This window comes from Vipera ursinii (genome assembly GCF_947247035.1).
Source record: "Vipera ursinii genome assembly, chromosome: 2".
Taxonomy (NCBI): Eukaryota; Metazoa; Chordata; class Lepidosauria; order Squamata; family Viperidae; genus Vipera; species Vipera ursinii.
The window spans coordinates 50,643,944-50,663,863 of NC_139513.1; the positions used below are offsets into that span (position 1 = coordinate 50,643,944).

At 37.5% G+C, this 19,920-nt stretch overlaps 1 protein-coding gene across 1 annotated transcript in view; it reads left to right on the forward strand.

Annotated features, from left to right (window-relative positions):
- GRIP2 (glutamate receptor interacting protein 2) overlaps window positions 1–19,920 on the forward strand; it is a gene marked incomplete at its 5' end in the record, with an annotated part of 556,895 nt that overhangs the window by 464,694 nt on the left and 72,281 nt on the right. The window contains 3 exons of the mRNA XM_083353822.1: window positions 13,584–13,731; window positions 16,284–16,453; window positions 19,590–19,715. Coding sequence (XP_083209948.1) covers window positions 13,584–13,731; window positions 16,284–16,453; window positions 19,590–19,715 — 444 coding nt within the window. The remainder of the gene's footprint in view (window positions 1–13,583; window positions 13,732–16,283; window positions 16,454–19,589; window positions 19,716–19,920) is intronic.

Here is a 19,920-nt window from a genome sequence, read left to right on the forward strand (position 1 = left end):
ATCTGGTAGTTTTTAAAAGATCTGAAAAGAATTTGTTAGTGGTGAGATAGTAAATTTCATTTATCTACCTTTCAGATGCTTTACCTTGGAAAAAAGTATTTCTTTCTAACTTGATTTCATTTCACTTTTAAAATAAAAAGTGGTCAGGGTATTTTCATTTATTGTTCTCAGATAATTTCTGCTCTATGTTTGTATCTGATATTCTAAATTATAGGATGTGCCTCAAGTGACTATTCATGCTTTTATGAGAGTTTATTAATTAATAAACTGTTTTTATAATGTTTAATATATTTATTTAATATATTATTTAATATATTTATTTAATATAAATTTTTGAATACCTTATTGATGTTTGTGTTAAGGTATTTTATGCAAACAGCATATTTATTTTTATTTTATTTTATTTATTAAATACATTTACATGGCCACCCAAATTACACATGGTAACAAGATAATTTATGTCATCTTGTGTAAATGAATCAAGTTTTAATGACATAAGCTATTGTAGAACTCTTTTCCCATACCTTAGGTGGCTGACGTGTGAATTTCTAGGAATTTCTATGCAATGTATAGTCCCAGAATAGCCCTGGGATAACAAAACAATTGCATGCCACATCAAGCTTGAAGCGAAGTAGTCAGTGAGAAAGCTATAATAAGAAAAGATGCACTGAGCTAATTGAAAGATATGCTTGTGGGAAAGCCCTACATCATGTATTAATCAGCACAAATGACTATTGTCTCCAGCTGCATATTCAAGACTGTTGATCTGGACTGACTCACTAAACTATTACCACCTTGTTACTATTTTTTCTATATCTTGAGGAACAGTAAAATGTTTCACAAATGAAGGCAAATATACGGGTCCCAGGATAATGTTGCAGGATCCAATCTGGGTCACTGGCCGGGATCAGAGATTTAGTCTTTTGGACTTGTGTTACCAGCCCATCCTCAGGGAACTTCTCTCTTCTTCTCTGAGTGTGTGGGGGGGAGGGGTAAAATGTTTGCTCACATTATTTTTTTCTTGACTTTATACATATAAAATGAAGGATTGAGTATAGAAATTATATGCACATCCATACATATGTTCAAAACATATAGGGAACGGTTGCTGGAATTGGGTATGTGTAGTTTAACGAAGAGAAGGGTGAGGGGTGACATGATAGCAGTGTTCCAGTATCTCAGGGGCTGCCACAAAGAAGAGGGAGTCAAGCTATTCTCCAAAGCACCTGAAAGCAGGACAAGAAGCAACGGATGGAAACTAGTCAAGGAGAGAAGCAACCTAGAACTAAGGAGAAACTTCCTGACAGTTAGAACAATTAACCAGTGGAACCACCTGCCTCCAGAAGTGGTGAATGCTCCAACACTGGAAGTTTTTAAGAAGAGACTGGCCAGCCATTTGTCTGAAATGGTATAAGGTTTCCTGCCTGAGCAGGGGGTTGGACTAGATGACCTCCAAGGTCCCTTCCAACTTCTTCTTCTTCTTCTTCTTCTTCTTCTTCTTATTATTATTATTATTATTATTATTATTATTATTATTATTATTATTATTATTATTATCTGGGATAGGGCTATCCAAACATTAACTTGGCTTGACTCTGTTTGGCTTAATTTATCTGCATTTTGAAATGAAGCAGAAGTTTAGATCCTTAGCTTGCTTATGTGTGGTAACCATGCACCATAAATGCCCACTTAAGAAACGGGAATGGATAAAAAAATTGGTTAACACTTTCCTTTTTTCCATTGGTAAACTACTATTTACATTTGATTCAAAAGTGTTATTAGCTAAATGGGCTAAGAAAGTTTGGCAACATGTCAAAAATGTTTAATCGATGGATGTGGCATGTTTCACTGGGGTTATGATGCATGGGAGGTGGAGGTTCAAATGTGGCAGGAATGTGAGATGCATAAAAGAGAAAGATTGTTTCCGCTTTATAACCAAATGATATATGACATCATCAGGAAACAGCACTTCCAATGCACCAGCAATTATTTCATGGTTTGCTAGAAAACTCTGCTAATTGCTGTGGTTTTTATCTGGTTAGTACTGATTGTGCCAAGTCATGACAGAAGGCTGTCGCTGGAAAGCTAGTTCCAGCATTAGTTTAAGTTCTTTTTATTCCTTTTTAGCCTTTCTTTCTATTGATTCATAAGGAAAGAATTTGTACTGCACTGCTGGGAGTCGGCTGGGAAATGAGAGAGCAAAATAGGTGGCAGAGGCTGTAAATCCAGCCAATAAGCAATTGTGGGCTGAGGGCATGGAAGGTGAGTTTAAAATAAAAGATAAATTTACCTCTGCAAGATAAAGGGTGGTTTTCTGGGTGCTGTTTGCTTGTATTAGAAAGGGAAGCAACACTGTTTTCCACCAGTCTTGAGGCATCTTGTGTCATATGGAGTGTAGTAGTATAGAAATAAATAAAATGAAATGAATAAATAGTAAATATTGGCCTGCTCTTATTTGCTGTGTGGCTAGATATTTATTAACATGATGGATGACTGATGGATGAGGAAGATCCATCCATCTTTCGATAATTGGAAGGGTGTGTTGAAGAAAAAGTCTTCATCATGGTTCAGTCCAAGCCGGGGATAAACAACATGGTGACTGCTTTAGGAAGAAAGTTGCACTTTATTGAAAAGGAGAGCCAGACAGGAAGAAGGGTCTGGAAGAAAGGGACAGAACACATGTAGGGAGTGGGTTTTTATACCCTCTGGAGCCTTTTGTTCGGAGTGGTTTCCTGTTCCTGTTTGAGGCTTTATATTTCCTGTGTCACATATTCTGACCTGAGTCTGGGTGTGCCTTTCTGGTATTCTTGATGGTGGTGGGATAATCCTATTATGTCCCAATGGTTATATCCTGCTTCCCTGAGGCTGTGCCTGATGTTGATGCTAGAGATCTTTCTTCCTAATCCCAGTTTCCTGACAAGATTATCACTTCAGCATTCCTGCAGACTTGGTTTCTGCTTGGGACAGGGAGACTTGGGGCAGGGTTGGTTTCTGCTTTTAAAATCTTTTAGGGAAATATATTCTGCCCTTTTAATATTTCCTTCTCGGGGGGGGGGCTGACTTCCCACAGGTGTCATTTTTTTTTCTCTGAAAAGCAGACTAAAAAAGTACAAAAATTAAAAATGGGGTCTTTGGGTTGAAGATTACTGCAGAGAGTGAGAGAATGAGCTATGAACTGTAAACATATTCATATTTATCTGGGATTATGGCCCACTGCAGCATCTAAGTTTTGAATGAACAGACATGTCACTACGTATCACCAGAAGAGAATTGTCTTGTGCCCATTCACAGCTTCTGGAGGCAGGTTTTTCCACTGATTAATTGTTCTCACTGTCAGGAAATTTCTCCTTAGTTCTAGGTTGCTTCTCTCCTTGGTTTGTTTCCATCCATTGCTTCTTGCCCTGCCCTCTGGTATAAAATAATAATAATAATAATAATAATAATAATAATAATAATAATAATAATAATAATTTTTTATTTTTTAATTCCATTTATATCTCGCCCTTCTCCGAAGATTCAGGGCGGCTTACAAGCTTAGCAGTAGCCTTCATTCTATGTATATGCCTGCTTATTAGGGCTTTCACACACACCCCAAGCGGCATTATTACAAAGTCAGCTTAATTGCCCCCAACAATCTGGGTCCTCATTTTACCTACCTCGGAAGGATGGAAGGCTGAGTCAACCTTGAGCCTTGTGGGATGCGAACCTGCACTAATTGCAGGCAGCTGGTGTTACTTAAGGAGGCATTAGCCCACTGCTCCACCAAAGCTCTATAATGATGATGATGATGATGATGATGAAGATGAAGATGTTGGAAGGGACCTTGGAGGTCATCTAGTCCAACCTCCTGCTCAGGCAGGAAACCCTATACCATTTCGGACAAATGACTGTCCAGTCTCTTCTTAAAAACTTTCAGTGTTGGAGCATTCACCGCTTCTGGAAGCAGATTGTTCCACTGGCTAATTGTTCTAACTGTTAGGAAGTTTCTCCTTAGTTCTAGGTTGCTTCTCTCCTTGATTAGTTTCCATCCTTTGCTTCTTGTCCTGCCTTCAGGTGCTTTGGAGAATAGCTTGACTCCCTCATCTTTGTGGCAGCCCCTGAGATATTGGAAGACTGCTGTCATGTCCCCCCTCGTCCTTCTCTTCATTAAACTAGACATACACAATTCAAGCAACCATTCCTTATATGTTTTAGCTTCCAGTCCCCTAATCACCTTTGTTGCTCTTCTCTGTACCCTTTCTAGAGTCTCAACATCTTTTTTACATCTTGGTGACCAAAACTGGATGCAGTATTCCAAGTGTGGCCTTACCAAGGCATTGTAAAGTGGTATTAATACTTCATGTGATCTTCATTCTATCCCTCTGTTAATGCAGCCTAGCACTGTGTTGGCTTTTTTGTGTAATTTAACTTGCTTTGGAAGCATTTAAATTTCTTTGAACCAATTGGGGTAATTGTAATTGAAGTAAATCTTACTTTGAAACATGGCTTGCTGCATCTAAAAGTAGAGGAAATGAATGAGATAAGTGACTTAGATGAAGTGCAAATGAATACCATTTATAGAGATGATTTGATCTGTTATCAGGAGATTTTAAATTTTACTAATTATTTTTAAAATTGTATACATGTATATAAATTTGTAATTTGATTTCTATTTTCCATAAAAGCATCAGAGCATCCATATAAACAAATGTAAGATTTTTTTAGCATTTTTTGCTGTATGCTAGCCAATGTTTGTTTTCTTCAAAATCACTGAAAGTGGGATCACAGCAATGACAAATTATAAGAGTGATAATGATCACCAGGAAGATGCCTCTCCAAATGTTGACAAGCTCATATTTTTCATTTCCAACCATCAATTCTGCCTTCATTATTTATTTTTCTAAATAAATAAATAAAAACATTCCGATATTTTTACTGACATCAATTGTTTCCAAATATTTGGTGACCCAGCTGTGTGGTTATGAATCAAATGACTTTTTATAATCAATCCAGACCATATGTAAATTGGTTTTCAGTTGATTTATAAAAGAACAAACAACATTCTTCTGTATGCTTGTAAGGGTTAAAGCTCTGCTCTGTGTCTCTTTCTCTCTATCCCATATACCGTATTTTCCGGTGTATAAGACGACTGGGCGTATAAGACGACCCCCCCAACTTTTGAGATGATTTTCATGGGTTAAAAAGTCATCTTATACGGCCGGAAAATACGGTAGATTTTCCCCTTAGTATAAATTATATCACCTTTAAACAGGGCTGGGAAGAAGGGAATGAACATTTCATCCCTTCAGGAGATTTAACAACTTTAAATGAGCAGCCATTTGGGGCCAAAACAGCTTTAGAGTTTTTTAACCATAAAAGGCAACAGCAGCAATGCAGAGTTGGTGTGGTTATCATCAGGTTGCCAGGATTTTCCTTCTTGCTTTGTTTTTTTTTCTTCAGATGCTTGATTTTTTTTTGGGTTTAGTTTTTAGACCTGTGTGGTTAAGCTTATTTTAGATCCCCAAGGAGGAACTTTTCATCTAGTAGTAATAGTAAAGTTGGAAGGGACCTTGGAGGTCATCTATTCCAACCCCCTGCTCAGGCAGGAAACCCTATACCATTTCAGACAAATGGCTGTCCAGTCTCTTCTTAAAAACTTCCAGTGTTGGAGCATTCACTGCTTCTGGAAGCAGGTTGTTCCAGTGGTTAATTGTTCTAACTGTCAGGAAGTTTCTCCTTAGTTCTAGGTTGCTTCTCTCCTTGATTAGTTTCCATCCGTTGCTTCTTGTCCTGCTTTCGGGCATTTTGGAGAATAGTTTGACTCTCTCTTCTTTGTGGCAGCCCATGAGATATTGGAACACTAGTTCCTGCCTGCAAATACTTGAGAAATCACCTGCCCAATTTTAGGCAGTTGCAATCTCCAAAAGCAATTTGCAAAAAAAGAAGGGTTAAGGCCTTGAGGTTGCAGTTCATTTACCCCGGTTTAAGGTCAATGTAGCTCATTAACTGCAATCACCCAACACTTTATTACAGAAGGCAGAAGGAGCTCTGTTAATGCTTTTTTTATATCCCATGTTTCCATTTTTTCAGCAATGTATAATTTTACCTCTCCCTTCTTTCCTCAAGCAGTGATATAGTAATAGCAATAGCACTTAGACTTATATACCGCTTCACAGTGCTTTACAGCCCCCTCTAAGCTGTTTACAGAGTCAGCATATTGCCCTCAACAATCTGGCTCCTCATTTTACCAACCTTGAAGGATGGAAGGCTGAGTCTACCTTCAGCACTGTCAGAACTGAATTCCTGACTATGGGCAGAGCTAGCCTACAATACTACATTCTGACCACTGTACCACCATAGCTGTAAGCTTTATTTGCAAATGTATGCATGCAACAATAGGTAAATAAAAAATCACCCAGGAACCACAGAGTGTCAGACAGTTTGTACACGTATCATTCAGCCTTTTTTTTTGTCCTTTCTGCCCCCAAACTGTTCTGCTTTTTTGCTACGTTTAGGACAATAGACAGGTGTAGGAATTCTGGCTGGAAAGGTTAAAGCTCAGAATGAACTGAGAGTTGTGAGATACAGTATATGTAACACCAAAAAGAGTTCATTTGGTAAGTTAGAAATAAATGGAAAGCCAAAATGAGCATAATCCCATTGTGAGAAAGCAGTAACTCTATAAGAGGTGATGATGAGAAGACAGAATTTCCTAATTCCTTCTTTGCATTTGCTTTCTCTCAGGAGATAAATGAAACTCTAACTCAGGGGTGTCAAACTGCCGGCCTGCGAGCCGGACACGTCACGAGGAAACCGCGCCCACCCCATTGCCAGCAATGGGAAAAAACTTCCGATACGTTGCGCGATGTCACGTGACCTCATGAGTTTGTCATGTCTGCTCTAACTGGTCATTCTGCCAATAGGGAACAAGAGAACTGTAGCTTACTATTAGCTAAGAGAGAAGGTAGGTAATTTAAATAATTCAGATCTTTAAAACCTGAAGGAACCAAAGGAACTATGGTGATGCATTGCAGAATTGCTGTTGATAATCTATCAGAAGAAGGGGGACCCAGGAAACTACATATATTTAGACTGGCTAAGGACACCTGCGCACTACAAATGACAAGAGTGTCATGGGTGTGTGCAAACAAATCATTCCAGACTAACTTTCTTTTCTCCTTTCATAGAGTTTATAGCTGAACAGAGCAGAGGAATGCCACAAATGCAGTATATCTGGCTCATAGAAAAACATTTGGCAAAATGTTTCATGATATCCTCTTGCATAACATGGTAAAATATGGGTTAGGTGATACATTTGTTACATAGTTGGCTGAATGACTACACCAAAGAATGCTCATTGATGGCTCCGTGATGACTTCAGCTTATAGGAAAGTATCAAGTGAAAAGCCATGAAGCCTTGTCCTGGATCATGAGTTGTTCAACATTTTTAGCAATGACTTAGACAAGGGAGTTGAGGGAACACTTATGAAGTTTCCCAATGATGCAAAATTGGGAATGGTGGTTAATTATTTAAAAAACAGAGAGAAGATTCAAAAAGATCTAGGCAATCTTGAATCTAGGCAGGCTGAAGGGATTCAAGGTAGAATTTAACCGGGAAATGTGTAAAATTCTGCATTGATCACAAGATAAATATTAATCAGCTTTGATTCATCATTCCAAGCACACCAAGGAGATTTTCTGGTCATTAGATCCCATTCAAAACTAATTTGGACCATTTTGGGTAATTAAAATAGTTCTTTGTCAAATCTTAGACTCTATCATGCATTTCTTTCAAGCCAAGCAACACAGATAGTCCCCCTTTCAACAGATGGATAGCTTAATGTGCAACAGAAGTAAATAACTAGGTCATTTGATAACTAGGTCTGAGGAGAGCAACTCATAAGCAAGGCAAGCAGACCATGAGAAATGAGAACAAGAAACTGCTTCCTTTGAAAGCAGAGCTGGCTGTTAGGTTGCCTAGGTCAGCCAAAGGTTTGACCTGCATCGGCTCTGAAATCAGCAGCCACTGGAAAAATGACCCCATTAAATATTGATTTTTCTCTGAAGTTTTGTGGACAGGATATTGAAGACCATTTGCCACTTTCTAGAAAATAAACTTTCATTCATTCCTTGCCTGCTTGTTGTAGCTTTTATGTCAATGAAGCAAGTGTAACCCATCCTGTCACCAACCACTTTATTTTTCAGGGACCGGAAATAAAGCTGTGTTCGGCTAATATCCCTTTTCTGCAAAATAACACATTGTCTCCTAGCAATTAATGCAGTGGTGGTTATTTTATTTTGCTTAAGGATTGATTTGGTTTGGGAAATGAGCGACTCGGAAAGATCAAAGATCATTTGTGCTCTTTATCATTTTCCTTTAATATCAAAGCCATACTACATGTGGGCCCTGAGCTCAAAGTTTCTTTCCCTTTCTTTCTTTCTGGGGATCAATTCATTGGTCAAATGCTCGTTTTTGTCCTCCTAAACTTCATCTTGTGGCGGATGATTTTAGAGAAGATTACAAAAAGGATTACCTACCCTCCCAATAGGTATGCTAGCTTTTAGGGGGGGGGGGGAATGTCATTCCTGTGCATGTTGATTAAGATGGGTAGGGAATCCATCAATCCATTTTCTGAACTTAATTGCCATTCTGAGAATGACACCAATTGAGGAGGCATTTTTCCCACCTTCTGGAATCACTGAATTCTCCCCTGGTTCTTGTCTGATAACTTATTTAGAAACAGCTTTTATAATGCATATTGGGAACATGGTTAAGACCCCCCCTCCCCTTCCCTCTTTTCTGCCTGTTAAATGCTCCAAGGTGTTCTTAGTAGATGCCTTTTGAAGTGTAACTACATTAATTTAGAAGTAAAAATCAGCAAATGGATGATATTAAAGAAAAGTGGAAAAAAATTATCTCTTTCCCTCCTGGTCCAAATTATCGCTTTCATTCACTGTTGAAAGTAGTTTTTTTTTTAAGAGGCAAAAGATATTTCTGATGAAGCCAGTTTGGTCTCCTTCAGGCTCTCCTTTGCTTTTCATATGATCTTTCTGCCAAAAGGCTTCATCTGCTAAAGTTTTTCTCATCCCCTTTTGTGAACTGCAGGCGGTCTCCTGTCGCCTAATAATGCTGAGAGGCCACATTCATTGCTTGTAAAGCATTCTCTGATTCTTTCAGCATAGTCAATATCTTTGTTCACAATATTATTAGCCTTTCAGAGGCTAGTTTCCTTTATTGATCACTTCTGCATGAATTATACCCACTGCTGCTATGTGACTTTTTTTAAAAAAATTGCCCAAGAGTTGTTCATCTCTGCCTTTGTGTTTGTGTGTGTGTGTGTGTGTGTGCGCGCGCGTGCTGTTAATTCAGCAGGAACAGATGTCTCACCCCAGGGTGTTACAACAGTGCCACATTTTAATTGGGCCACTTCTTGGATCAACAATCAGTTGGCTAAAGCGTGTCAATAAGAATCATACTAAAATGTGCTCTACTTTGTGCTGATCAATGGCAAGTTGTCTTGCTGAGACATTTTTTGCTTTCTTTATGTAGTGCTGGTGTCAGAATGCGCCACTGAGAAAAATACAATACTTTTAGAATTTGCTACTTTTCATGGCCTAATTGCTGCTGGCGTATCTATGGGAACCTTTTCATGCTAAATCACGCCTCCGTTTTACCTTTCTTTTCAATCAAAAGATACAGATTCAAGATGTTTTGTTTTGTTGTCCCACTTTTTTTAAAAAATAAATAAATAAATACTTATTTCAAACTGGTGTTGGTTTTCTGTGTTAATTCTGCATTTATAGAATTGAACTTAAGCCGTATCAGAGCCATCTCTTCTTAAAGGTAAGAATCCACTTTCCAAAAGCTGCAGAGCTAACATAAACCTTAGCTTGAACACCAAAATAAATCATGTTTCTTACTATAGGAATAAGCTATAATAGGTTTTTGGTGCGTAGTTCTATTCCTTTTCCTTGTGTCTTTACCATCTGCCAATAGTACAAGCTGCTTTTTACTTTCTAGTTAGTGAAGAGAATATACATCACAGCCCACAGTTCACATTAAACAGATTTGTTTAATGTTAGAAGCAAAACTTCCTGATTTTGTGAAAAAGGAAAGAAGTTCCTCACAAAACTTGTTGGTGGCACTTAATATATCAGCTTTGGAAAAGCTCCTAAAATGGAAAAAAAATATTAGCGGTCAAAAGAGGTGTGCAGTTTTTGCTTTTTGATTAAATGAAGGGAGCTCATTGTGTGGGGAGAGGTGTATAAGAAGCTTTTCCTGATGTCAGCAACATATGATAACTTGGATTCTTCTCTGTTCCTGGCAGAGTTGCTGTTGTGCATGTTTCCAAGCAGACGGCGTCTCTCTTGGCTGGGGGAAATGAAAATGTCTGATGACTTTGAAGTCTGTTTCCTAGGTTTCCCTATCCCTTTGTAGAATCAACAGTTTTTATATTTCTCATTTGAGCTATTCTATGTGAGCTACAGTTTTTAAAAGGAAGCTTCAGTGTTGGCGGCGTCTTTTGCATTTCGCACCTAACAGATAAATATTGTATGTTGAAGAAAGAGATTTTTTTGGCAAGCAGAAAACTCTACATTTGTTTTCCAGTATATATGTGGTAGATGTTAAGCAATATTGTCCCTGTGCTGTGGGTTGTATACTCAAGGTGGTTCGGAGAAATGCTTGTCCCTTGTTGTGTTCTTATTTAATGGGTTTCAAATAGCTAACAGCAAGGCAAAAGTAATATCACAAAATAGCACATCATTACTAAAAGGGAAAAAGGAATGTTAGAATCCATGACTAATTACGAGTAATGCATTTGCCTCCGCATAGAAGCTGAAAAAACAGTGGACCACCTAGTTAGTTGCTACAAGAAGTTCACACAGACTGACGTCAAACAACAGCAAACAAAGTAGCAACAAAGATCCATTGGAATATCTGCAAGAAATACCATTTGCCTGTTTGCAAAAATTGGTGAAACCACAAAGTAATTGAAAATGGAGAAGCTTCATTTGGGACTTTACAGTTCAGACAAATATCTGCCACCTAACACTGCAGAATTAACAGTTGTTGATAAGAAAAAGGAAAAAAAGTCTGGATAGTGGATGTGGCAGTACCTAATGAAAGCAGAATAGAAGAGGGTGAACTGGCAAAAGAAAACAAAAATAGTGCCACTAGTGATGAATGCTTTGGGTGCTATCCCACAATATTTGGAGCACACTTGAACACCATTAACATTGACAAAATCACCATCAGTCAATTGCAAAAGGCAGCTTTACTTTGTTGTTGTTAGCTGTGAAGTCGTGTCTGACCCATCGTGACCCCATGGACAATGTTCCTCCAGGCCTTCCTGTTCTCTACCATCTTCTGGGGTCCATTTAAGCTCATGCCTACTGCTTAAGTGACTCCATCCAGCCACCTCATTCTCTGTCGTCCCCTTCTTCTCTTGCCCTCAATCTTTCCCAGCAGCAGCTTTAGTAGGAATTCCTTATATTCCTTATATACATTTAATATCATCAAACAAGAACATTTGCCTATCTTGGATTGTTTGCAAGGGCTTGATAGGTAGATAAAAATGCCAAATCCAGTCTAAACATCTAGCTGACTTGCCACTACCAATATTAATGGCAATTGCAATAGCAGTTTCATAAACCCTCTCTCTCTCTGATGGTTCCTTCTACCTTGTCGGAGATCAGATAGGTTTTGCTTTTCTCTCTCTAAAAGCAGCCCCTTATCATGGAATATATTTGCTATTTTGATGAAAGATACTGGACAACTAATAAATGCCAGTCATTGATCTTTTAATTTTTAAGTGTATACTGCTTGGATATATTTCAGCCTCAGATGAGCAATGCTTGTAAGTCATAGTTTTAAAATGATTATTTTATTTTAAAGGAATGATTTTGAAAAATACGAGTACCTGGATAATAAAAAATAGAGGTTGAGTATATAGAGATCAAGCTGCAGAAATTACAGCTATTTGTCCAAAAATGGAGGTATATACTTAAAGCATAGTTAAATGTAATATCCGCTGCATGCTCTTTGCTATTAATCCATATATCTATGTAAGATAATTTTTGTTAATTCTGAACATCTACTTGGTCTAGATTTAGGTACACTTATACATTTTGTGAAAGTTTGGTATGTTTTTCTCTCCAGATATTTAACTAAGTTTAGTAAAATGTGTTTAGATTTGTTTAAAGTCTAAACGGTATATGTTCCAATTATAATTTAAATGTTTGGGGTGTACTATTAGATCTTAAAAGGCTGTGAGGAAGATTAGTGTTTATGTGTAACATAGCTTACAGAATAAGATCTCTCTGATACAAATTATGTTCTCACTTTGTCAGGTTCCTTTAAGATATGTGAAGTAGTGGAGATAGATGCTTCATAGTAAAAGCATTTGTTGACAGGATCCAGTATTTAGTAAAGAATCCAGGGTTGAGTACAGCTTTTACCAAAGCTACATCATAAAGCTTTTTTATTATTTTTCCTAAAAGCAAATAGTAAGCACTTTTATTCAAGCTAACATTTAACTTTTAGTAAAGCAAAATAACAGATCATGTCAAGAAAGATTCCAAATAGGACATGTGATAATTATATACTGAAATGAAATCACCCAAATCTTGTTCACGCATCCTAGAGGGAAATCAACCCTGACTGTCCTTTGGAAGGACAGATACTGAAGCTGAAGCTCAAATACTTTGGCCAACAAACGAGTAGAGAGGACTCATTGGAAAAGACCCTGATAATGTTGAGAAAGATTGAGGGCAAAAGGAGAAGGGGGCAGCAGAGAATGAGAGGGTTAGATAATGTCATAAGACACAGTGAGTATGAGTTTGGGCAGACTCAGGGAGACAGTGGAGGATGGCGGGGGCTGGCGTGTTGTGTTCCATGGGGTTGCAAACAGTTGGGCAAGACTTAGTGACTGAACAACAAACCTTCACACACTGTCTGGACTTTGCCTTTTGTTTGTATGTTCTATTTTAGCCTTCGAGTAGACATAAACAACTTTGAATACTTTGCATGGATATTAGGTAGGATACACCTGTTCTTTCTCCTGAGATGCCAGAATGCCTGCAAAAATGTCACAAAGTACCCCCATAGGCACTCCCTATTTGAAAATGGTTCCTCACCAAGATGGGGCTGTAATCCTTCAGACATCAGGTTTACAATGAAATAAAGTTCTGGTTTTGGCCCTGGAGCTATACTTGGTCCTGTATAATGTGTACTGTTAGTTATAGTTATTAATTATAGTTATTTTTTTAAAAAAATATTCCAGTTGCTGGGTTGGGCTGCCTATCTCTCATTTGATTGATCATTGAGATCTTTAAGCAGTAACTGAGAAGGGACATTTGCAAACACAGAGATTTTAGAGGTTGACTTTACAAGCATGCTTGCTTTACACTTTTCCTGAATTTCTGAATTTCAATATATGTTAAAGATTGTACAGTATTATATTCTACATAACATCCAGACTCCTGTGTGACCATATATGTCCAGCATATTATAAAAACTTCTGGTATTCCCACCTAACCCATTTGATGACCCCGTTGGGAAAAGCTAAGCAGAATTAATTCCAAATGTCTTTTTTTATTTTTAGATATGGTAGCCAATGCGTCCGGCCCTTTGCTAGTGGAAATTGCAAAGGCACCCGGCTCTGCCCTGGGAATCACATTATCAATGAATACCCATCGGAATAAGCAAGTCATAGTCATTGAGAAGATCAAGCCAGCTAGTGTGGGAGACAGGTAGGAGGCTGAACTGTGATTGTGTTTCTCCCGGATATGTTTGGTTTAATATTTATTTCTGTTTGAATTTTTTTTCCCTCTGGTGAGATCTGGGGAAGCTTGAAAAAAGCAGCACTGTATAAGTGCTACTCCTCACAAACTACATTTCTTACATAAGGGAAAAACTTTATTTGTGTATTTGATTTCTACCCTATCTTTATTTTTGGTCAGCTCAAGGTGATGTGCATAGCTAATGCTCCTGCATCCTATTTTCCCCACGACAACAACCTGTGAAGTGGGTTGGGCTGGCCCAAAGCCTCCCCGTTGGCTTTCATGCCTATATTGGTGAAAACCTCAGAATTATAATGCAGGGCTTTAAGGAACTGAGTTTATCTTGGGCACATCTGAGGGAAGGTTATCCCTTCCATGCCAAATACTTCCCTTTTCAGTTCATCCAGAAAAATGGCAGCACTCAAAACCAACCTCTGGTATATATTTTAGACTATTTCAAGAGTGGAAACCATCTTTATAAGTATTGTGAAACATCTAAAAAAAGAAAAGCCCTAATATTATTGGGAACAGAATATATCTGTTGTTCGATATTAACTAAAGTTGGTTTATCAGAAATAAATTAACCCTGTTAAACTTGCAATATGATGTTGACCTTTTAATATGAAAGATCAATTAGTTAAAGATCAATTAGTTCTCCAAAATCTTATCTATTGCATCAAAAGGTAACTGCACATTATTCCCTTTTATGGCAAGACATGTAACTGCAAAAAAAAAAAGAAATAGAAAACCAATTAAACTGAAGGAATTATATAAGTCAATAAAATTTTTGCTAAATCTAGTTTTACATTTCACTGTTCCTGTTCCTCCCTTTCGAGCCTTGCAAATCATTCTTGTTTTCAATCTGTTATACAGGGCTTTATATATTGCTATTTGTTCTTTAAACTATTGTTTTTATTTTTCTCAGGATGTCATCTACTTCATTCAACCACAGGCTTCCTCTGTCTTTCACTTCCTTTTGACCTATTCATTATTTCATAAATGTATTTCACAATTCAATTGTCATTCATTCTGTCTATATACCGTAATTAAACCATCATGATATACTTATTTTGTATTTACCACTCCTTTTGTATTCAATTCAGGTTCATTTCTCAACCTTCAATTTTTGACCTTATCTTTTGTTAAACATGCATCTTAAATGAATCTTTCTGTCCGCTTTTAATGGGTAGAGGCATACTCCTATATTTAAAGCCATTTTTTTTCATCTTTCAACAAAGATTCTCTCTGTGTAACAAGCCTGCTATTCATTGCTTTTCTACCAACATTTTCTGTCTTTCTCTATCCATTTTCCCTTCAGCTTCAACTTCCTCCTAAAGTATCAGATCCAGCACTTTGCTTTTTTTGTTATTTGTATGCAATTTGCAAGTCATTCATTCAGTTTTCCCTTTCAGGCAACTACTTTTATATTTGAAATGTTCAGATCCATATTCCTTATTGTATTATACATTCTCTGACATTCAGTGTAAGAGTTCCCATGTTCTCAGCTAACCATATGTCATTATCTGTATACAAATTTACATGCACATATAGTAATTAACTAATAGCTGAAATGCCTCTATGAGCATTCCTTATACTATGAGAAATACACTAAAGGGAATTTACTGCTTAGTGTATTTCTGTGTATTGACATCCTTGTTTTATTAAGTCCTTTAGCACAATTTACATCATGCACATCTCTTATTGCATTCAGCAGTCAAGTAACATTCAATACAGGTTATTTCATTCAGCCAAATATTCCATAATAATTTATGTCATATTCCATATTTTTATCATCAACAAATAAATGTCTTTTTTTGCATTCGTAACATCCCACAGTGACTTGTTGAAGACCAAACTGTGATCTGCACAGCACCTGTTTGACAATGCTGAATGCTGCACTACTTTTCTGAAATTGTATTCGCTGTCATCTTTCAACTAGAGTTTAGCCAAACACCTTAACAGGCACACTAAATAAGCTGATTTTCCTGTAATTTTATATTGGCTGTTGCTACTTTCCCCTTTGTATAGGAGAGCATATACCACATTCTTCCAAATGTCATGCACAAATATAGTGTTCACAAACAAGTTAAACTCTTTTATTAAAAGCAATGGTAAACGGCAAAGAACAAAACAAAATCTGGACAAGCCCAGGGTAATTTTTTTTTCATTTGAAAAGTCCCCTTAATTTCTTGCGATAAAGATACATTTCAGATTCTGTTTGACCATATGAAAATATTCCTTTAATTTTTAGGGAAGGGTTACCTGTAGTTCAGTTACCCTGACTTTCTTTCATGATAAAACCTCTGTTCTTTCATGGCTTTTTTCAACCAGGAAACTTCAAAGCTGGATTTCTGGCTTTTTAAAAAATGAGGTTTCAGCTAAATCTGGGCAAAGAACATGGCAAAGAATATGTATGATGCAAAGTCATCAACTTTTGTGTGACTTTGATGCATTTTGAATTGCTCTACTTTTAACCACAGGTGACTGCAATATATGCCTGTGGTTGTGTGTTTCTCTGGCAGATGTGGGGCTCTGCATGTAGGTGATCATATCCTTTCCATTGACGGGACTAGCACAGAGCATTGCTCCTTGCTGGAGGCCACCCAGCTGTTAGCAGCCACATCAGAAAATGTCAAGTTAGAGATTCTCCCTGCTCACCACAGTAGACTTCCCCTCAAGTCTCTGGATACAGGTATGTGCCATGGATGAGCATAACATATGAAATACATCTGTTTTTTTGGTGCATGTGTATTTCTGGGTGGGAAATATCCATCACCATCCTAATGACACAGAAATGTAACATTAGGTACAGTTTTGGAAAAAAAACCAAACAAAATTAAGATCTTCTGAGAACCTCGCCTTTTATTGATACTTGTGGATTGGTGTGATTAAGTTTCTACTTTGGGAAATTAGTGTCTTCTAGAATCAAGCAACCATCACTATGCCAAAATAACAGTGATTAATAGAGGATTTATAATACTTCAGTGATGGCTGAGTGATGTTCTGAAATCACTGTAAATCACTAGTGAAGGAATTGCTGATGCCAGTCCTGTCATGGGCCAAGCTAATGAATAGATCAAATTCTAGTTGCCATTTTAATTGTTTGGTTGTTTAGATTACTTTTTTGTAAAAACAAAATAGTTTAGGTAAAAGGTACCTCAAATAATTAAACACTGAGGTGATGATGGCCCTTTTCATGTATGTGTTACAAGGTATATTTCCAGCTTGTTACCTTGTAGATGCCCACATACAAGGTATATGTTCTAAAAACAAAGCATGCTGTTGGTTTCATAGCTGTATGCTTATTCACATGCACATTTATGTGAATGTAATTAATTGATGAACACTAGTATGATTAATATATCTAGACTTGTGATTTTCTTAATTGTGTCGCTATTCTTAATCACCATCTGGCAGTATTTGAAAACGTCTTGGGATCGAGGGGCAAACTTCTCTGTTGTTTTTGCTTGTTTAGTTTCCATGCCACTTCAGCCATTAAGACTCTAAATAGCCTATGGCTATATATAAATAGTGTCAACACACTAGTCATAAAAGCAATCATTCAGCGTCAATGCATAAAACTATGACTATAACAATTCATAATCCTCTAAACATAATTAAACACAGATTTACGTTCTGTAGTAAATCATCAGAATGTCTTCATCTCAAGTACCTCCTAAATAACAACATTTTTGAAATGAGCTGGTAAGCCTGGCTTCTCAGCATTTTTCACATTCTAACCTTCAAATGTATAGAGGATAGAGTGGTTTTCTAGATGCTTGTATTGCAAGAATCCATAACTCTTCATGAAAAGAACTTTTTCCAAAGCAAATTTAGAGGGAAATGTTTAAGTGAAAGATCACAGATTTTTTTTAAAAACTCACTTTCTCATTCTGTTTGTTTTTTTAACACTACACCTTCTTTCTGGAGTAGTAAAACACTTCATGAGGATTAGCCTGATGTTGTTGAGAGAGAATGTTTTTCAGATTTTTGGAAGGCAAGTTTATGAAAGTTGTTCTGAATACAACCAGGAAATGTGACTAAATTCTCTGGCAGATATTTCAGCCTGGGTTGTATTTTACAGTCTTGTTTTACAACTGGAACTTGTGAAGGCTGTCTCTTCTAGTCATGAGTTTAATTCCAACTCTTTTAATTTTGCACACTCTAATAACCATCCTTCATGGATGAGATACTCTCTATAAATTGAATGTTCAGCTACAGTTTATGGAGTACCAGTATTGTGAAGGACTAGCTCTCTGATAAAGGACGCTGCAATGACAAGTAGCTATACTACATTCTTTAACCTAAAGTAATTTCCATGGATAATATCAGGAGCTTCTGTTCCCATTTTCAGAGACTATCTATTGTATTTAGTAAGCCTCTTTTGGCAATGTGAGTAAGCTCTTTGCAAGTGGATTGCCTACTGTCCAATTTCTAGGTTTATCATGAAATATTACAACCTATGTTCACTGTCTTAATACATAATAAGAAACAGAAAGTGACTTTATGTAAACAACAGAAGAGCAATCTGCCTTAAACTATCAAGAGGAAAGTTTATTGCAAGTTCACAAAAAGAAATATATTTCCTCAAAGGTGCTGTTAAACTTGATATTTCACCCTCATTATTCCCTGATCCTGTGGTTTTGAAAGTGCAGGAAAAATGAGTCCTATCAGATTGAAAGTAGAAGACAAGTTGAGACTCTAGAAAGAGTACAGAGAAGAGCAACAAAGATGATCAGGGGCCTGGAGGCTAAAACATATGAGGAACGGTTGCTGGAATTGGGTATGTCTAATTTAATGAAGAGAAGGACGAGGGGGGACATGATAGCAGTGTTCCAATATCTCAGGAGCTGCCACAAAGAAGAGGGAGTCAAGCTATTCTCCAAAGCGCCCGAAGACAGGACAAGAAGCAACTGATGGAAACTAACCTAAGAGAGAAGCAACCTAAAACTAAGGAGAAATTTTCTGACAGTTAGAACAATTAACCAGTAGAACAACCTGCCTCCAGAAGCTATGAAGTCTCCAACACTGGAAGTTTTTAAGAAGAGACTGGACAGCCATTTGTCTGAAATGGTATAGGGTTTCCTGCCTAAGCAGGGGGTTAGACTAGATGACCTCCAAGGTTCCTTCCAACTTTTTCTACTACTAATACTACTAGTATTTAAGCTATATGAGCCAGTGTGCAAATATCTCAGTGTAATTGATGAAGGATTTTTATCCAAAGCACATCAAGCCAAGCAAAAAAATTACTCAGATATTTTAAGGACTTTCTTTCCAATTTGTGTTCATTGTCCGGGGGGGGGGGGTTGATATCATCCATCCCACTTAGTTTAGTTAGCAAATAAAGACTCTTGGCCCATTGTTTACCAAGAGTATATTTTACTGAAAGCTAAAGTGGTTACAGAAGTAGCAAAGCAGAATCTCCCTGTCTGGCACGCAAAAGTTACAATTAACTTTCCCTTTCACCTTAGCCATCTCCCTGTTATCGGTCCATGTCCAGTTTCACACCTTCTCCATCTCCACATTCTTTTGGTTGACCTTGGACTGCATTGGTGCATTTCACTTTTCAGGCCCGCACGGCTTGATTCCCAAACCCTTCCCTTGTCTTCCCACATTCCGATCTTCTCCTTCCCCATGTTGCTAATGCCTGGCTGGCAGGTTACAATGCAAAGCTAGCAGAATGGCAGCCATGACAGGTGATTATTGTTTTTATGTGTGCAAGTGGGTTTTTAATTTTTTTTTAGTAGTGAGCCAACTAATAGGTTTTAGTTGCCTGTGATTTTTGACATTCTCTTTTTGTTACATTATCTATCTATTGTTGGCAAAAGTCAAAGTGCAGAAGAGTGAACATCACCATTGCTGGGATCCTTGTGTCAGCTACTGCCACACCCACCATCCAGGACATTGCAAGACACCTACCTGGAATCAGACATCCAGCCAGGACTATTGTAAATGTAATGTAGCCTATATTTCTATTTTCTTGATCTGTGGAGTCACAGTCTGAATTCACAGCAAACAGTGTGAAAGTCTGCTGCCTGAGATTTACTCAAAATCTGTTCCATGAGCTGTTTCTTCTGGACCAGGTTTGCCCTTTCCTATTGCCAAGCCTTCTCTCCCTTTTTCTTCTGAAGACCCTCTTCAAGGTCTTCTGGAAAAAGT